This window comes from Aegilops tauschii, chromosome 3 (assembly GCF_002575655.3).
Source record: "Aegilops tauschii subsp. strangulata cultivar AL8/78 chromosome 3, Aet v6.0, whole genome shotgun sequence".
NCBI classification, from domain to species: Eukaryota; Viridiplantae; Streptophyta; class Magnoliopsida; order Poales; family Poaceae; genus Aegilops; species Aegilops tauschii.
Window position 1 is genome coordinate 162,875,980 of NC_053037.3, and position 4,563 is coordinate 162,880,542.

A 4,563-nucleotide genomic window follows, 5' to 3' on the forward strand; every position below is an offset into this window, starting at 1 on the left:
ATTGTTAATTGGGCTTCCAACTCGTGTCGTCTAAAGACATCTCTTTCTTTTTCTCTTCAGTTTTTTCTACTCCAGTACCGTTCAAGATATCGGTGATGGGACTTAAGAAAAACTTGTCTAGATCGTCAAGTTTCATTCCAATCGACACTACTGAGCTTAGCAATATACTCCGACCAAAACACAACGTGAGTTTGCTGTTCCAACCAAATGGTAGTCGAGCTCGTAATTAACAAGTAGTAAACCAACAAAAGCTTATACTACAATAATATTCCATTCATTTCATCATCACTTACCACAGCACAAGCGACACGTACATCTAGCATTATTCATATGCCTCAAGAACATGCACCACTACTACAGATAACCAAGAACTTAACACGAACGAGCGATAGAGATTGACCTAACGACGTAATTAAGCGACAAACACAACAAACAAATCGAGTTCTCCAAACGTACGTACGCGCGGCGTATAGCGCCCACAGAACCATGCATGCACGCTACGAGTAGCACTACCGAACCATCAACCATGCGCCCCGTCAGTGCTTGCCACACACCAGCGGATCTAGCTATCAACGGCCGCCCTCAGCTTTTCACGGCTTCTTGGCGTGCTCGTCGACGGCAGCTGCAGCGGGGGACCCCGGCATGCCGCCGAAGCCGCCGAGACCGGTGGAGCCGCCGAGGCCGGGGGAGCTGCCGCCGAGGAAGGGCATGCTGCCGATGCCGCTGATGCCCGGGGTGGCGCCGCTGCTGCCGGGGAGGCTGAATCCCGGCATGCTGCTGCCGCCGGGGAGGCCGCCGAGGCGGTCGAAGGGCGGGAAGGTCGTCGGCTGCAGGACCGCGTCCTTGCTGGCGGCTGCCGCGTCCGTCGTCTTGATGTTCCTCGCCTCGGCGCTGGTCGCCGCGGCCAGCACGGCGAGGACGAGCACCGCCACCATCTTGGTCGACTTCTCCATCGCTAGCCTGCCCCTGAACTGGTGCTCTTGCTCCTGGCTAGTGTGTGAGTGGCTGCTTGCTTTGCTTGCTTGCTGCTTCTTAGCTCTGTGGGAGGTGGAGGAGGAAGAAAGGTGGCGGGAGGTTTTATAGCCGGGGAGGCAGCGTCATTCAAGTGGTGGCAGCTCATCGATCGGCCTGAGCGACGGTAGGTGGGGGGCGTTAAGGAGACGATTAAAGGAGCGGGTACCTGCTGCGGTTTGCTGCCATCCTGTGATCTCCATTAATACTTTTGCTCTTACAGACCAGTGGTGCATCAATGGGGGAGGAAGAGAGGGGGAAATTGTAGATCTGGTCGTGTTTGGGAGCTAGCTGTAGCGTGCATCAAGAGTGTTCAAAATCCAGTGATTTGGCTTATGTTTTGGGGTAGTAGCACTACTTCTTATACTGTGACCAGAGACGCTAAAATAAAATGAGAAGTTAACGTGCTACTACTAGCAATTTAGCATTCCTGTCTTTTTTCCCTTTGCTAAACAACTAAACAAGATTAACATTTACAGCACTGTTGTTTTCTTCGTTTCAGTCTGATAAACAGCCTTGCTGGCCAACAACTAACACCGCTATATAATTATTTCGAGTAGTTTGACGAACAAAGGTTCGAATTAATGGATCGATACGGATCTGTATGTTTGCATGCATGCCTCGTTGAAAAATAATATTTTTGCGATCAGTGCATCAATGGGAGAGGGAATGAAGAATGATGTATGTATCTCCTTGTGCTTGGGACATGGGAGCCAGTAGCTTTGCTTGCATCGACATGGGGTGCGCGTACTTGCAAAATTGGGAAAATTGGCGGGTGACTACTTGACATTTGCCTGAAAAAAAAGATTCATTCAATTTTGTTAGCCCGGGGATCAAAATCCAGCGGTTCTCCTTCATCTTCTTCTTCCAGCCCTAATCCCCACCCCACAGAAGCTTCTTCCTTCCTCCAGCCACTCAAGTATGGCTCCATCTTGTCGGTGTCGTGACAAGATGTGTCACGCACCAACCGTGCGCCTCATGATCGCCATAGATCAAGCTCAAGAGAGAAGAACTACGTGCCATCATCCTCCCTCATGGTGGTATGCAGATCTTTGTAAAGAAGAATATCAACAAGAAGACCTATCAAGCAAGGCTTGGGCTCGGTGGTGGCATACAAATCTTTGTACAGAAGGTTTGCATCCTCCTTAGGTGCCCACAAGTTCAGCAGGTATCCTACCAAGACATCCGGCAACGACGGATGGCCAAGACCCGGGAACAATCTCACCCTACAACGGCTGCCCACAGCTGGCATGCACTCAGCCAGCCTTCGACAGCAAGCTACCGCCTCACCTACGCGTGGCGCAGCGGTTCTGCGCTCGCAGGGCTCTCGCGCCACGCGGCCGGTGGGCAGGCGCGCCAGGCGGTGGACAAGACGCAAGGGGTGACTCACTCACGGTGCACACTTGTGTCGAGACATGTCAGGCTTCCAGTAGGTGTCACCTAGGTTGGTTTTGACAAGACAGGGGTCCGTTCCCGAAAGACGGAAGGCGATGACACCTCATCACACATTTAATGCATCCACCTACCTAATCCGATCAAGGTCACTTTCCTTAGCCTCGAAGCCATGTGTGGTACCCCTTGAAGTATAAAAGGAGGGCCAGGCCAAGAGGAGAGGGGGGCCGAGAGAACTGAAAAAGAGGCAAATAGCTAAGAGGTTGGACACTTCGTAGAACACCAGTAGGGATACACTATCCTCCCCATTCTCGGGAAGGTTTTGTAGCTCTAATCCACCCATAAAAACACACACCAAAAGCAGGAGTAAGGTATTACGCACCATGCGGCCCGAACCTGGGTAAATCACCGTGTCCATTGTGCATGATTTGGTAGTGCAGGTCCGAACTAGCAGAAGGACGTCTCTCGTCCACGGTGTCACGCGTGTGTTTCGTACACGCGCCCCAACAGCTGGCGCGCCAGGTAGGGGGGGGGGGCGCTCGTGCAGATTTACATCAACAAAGCCACCGACGTCTTTGTCGACACAAAATTCATCATCATGAGCTTTTCAAGATGGGGAGGGAGTGTCCGCGCAACGTCGCCGGCCGGCGAGCACTTGAGTGTGAGCAGCGCAGCGCATGCCGATGGCATAGCCCCGCGCCCTATCCCCAAGGGGGCTCACCCAAGGCCGCGTCTTCGCGGGAAACACCAAGATTTGTGCTCGCCTCGGAGCGGCGCCCTCTGTCCTGCCCCTCACAATGGAAGGGGGTGCTTCGTCTTCTCCACCCATCCGACGGGCGGCAGGACTACCACCTTCCGAGCTTCCCAGCTGGGACAACGGCCCGGTGAATCCCTCGGATAGTTCACCTGGCACTTTCTCCAGGTCAAACGTGAAGTCCGAGACCTCCCGCACAAGGGCATCCTCAATGCGTTTTATGCAGGCATCTGGAACGCCAATGTCTGTGACAAGCTCGCTTCTCGCGCTGTGCCCACACTGTTGGAAATATGCCCTAGAGGCAATAATAAAGTGGTTATTATTATATTTCCTTAATCATTATAAAGGTTTATTATTCATGCTATAATTGTATTGATCGGAAACTTAAATACATGTGTGGATAAATAAACAAATACCAAGTCCCTAGTAAGTCTCTACTAGACTAACTCGTTGATCAAAAGATGGTTAAGGTTTCCTGACCATAGACATGAGTTGTCGTCTGATAACGGGATCACATCATTAGGAGAATGATGTGATGGACAAGACCCATCCGTTAGCATAGCATATGATTGTTCGGTTTATTGCTGCTGCTTTCTTAATCTCAAATACATGTTCGTTCGACCATTTGATCATGCAACTCCCGGACTCCGGAGGAATGCCTTGTGTGTATCAAACGTCACTTCTTAACTGGGTGATCATAAAGGTGCTCTACAGGTATCTCCGAAGGTGTCTGTTGAGTTGGCATGGATCAAGATTGGGATTTGTCATTCCGTATGACGGAAAGGCATCTCTGGGCCCTCTCGGTAATACAACATCACAAGAAGCTTGCAAGCAAAGTGACTAAGGAGTTAGTTACAAGATTGTGTATTACGGAACGAGTAAAGATACTTGCCGGTAACGAGATTGAACTAGGTATGGAGATACCGATGATTGAATCTCGGGCAAGTAACATACCGATGGACAAAGGGAACTACGTATGTTGTCATACAGGTTCAACCGATAAAGATATTCGTAGAATATGTAGGAACCAATGTGGGCATCCAGGTCCCGATATTGGTTATTGACCGGAGAAGCGTCTCGGTCATGTCTACATAATTCTCGAACCCGTAGGGTACGCACGCTTAACGTTCATTGACGATATAGTATTATATGAGTTATGTTTGTTGGTGACTGAATGTTGTTCGGAGTCCTGGATGAGATCACAGACATGACGAGGAGCTCCAGAATGGTCCGGGGCTTTAGGTCGGTGCAAAAGGAAGTTTTGCGGAGGTCGGGGACCAGACGCCGAGGACCATGGCGTCTGGGCCAGACGCCAAGGACCGTGGCGTCTGGTGCTGAAATCCGAGAAGGACTCTTACTTGCGTTCCAAACCGACTTTGGGGAGGCCCTCTCCCCAAGTAACGACC

General features: G+C 51.0%; 1 protein-coding gene across 1 annotated transcript; it reads right to left on the reverse strand.

The window, feature by feature from the left end:
• Positions 1 to 252: 252 nt before the first annotated feature.
• Positions 253 to 1,063, reverse strand: LOC109769513 (MFS18 protein). The gene has a single exon (XM_020328250.4). The coding sequence runs from the start codon at positions 951 to 953 to the stop codon at positions 591 to 593; it is 363 nt and encodes a 120-aa protein (XP_020183839.1). The 5' UTR covers positions 954 to 1,063; the 3' UTR covers positions 253 to 590.
• Between the last annotated feature and the right edge of the window lie 3,500 nt (positions 1,064 to 4,563).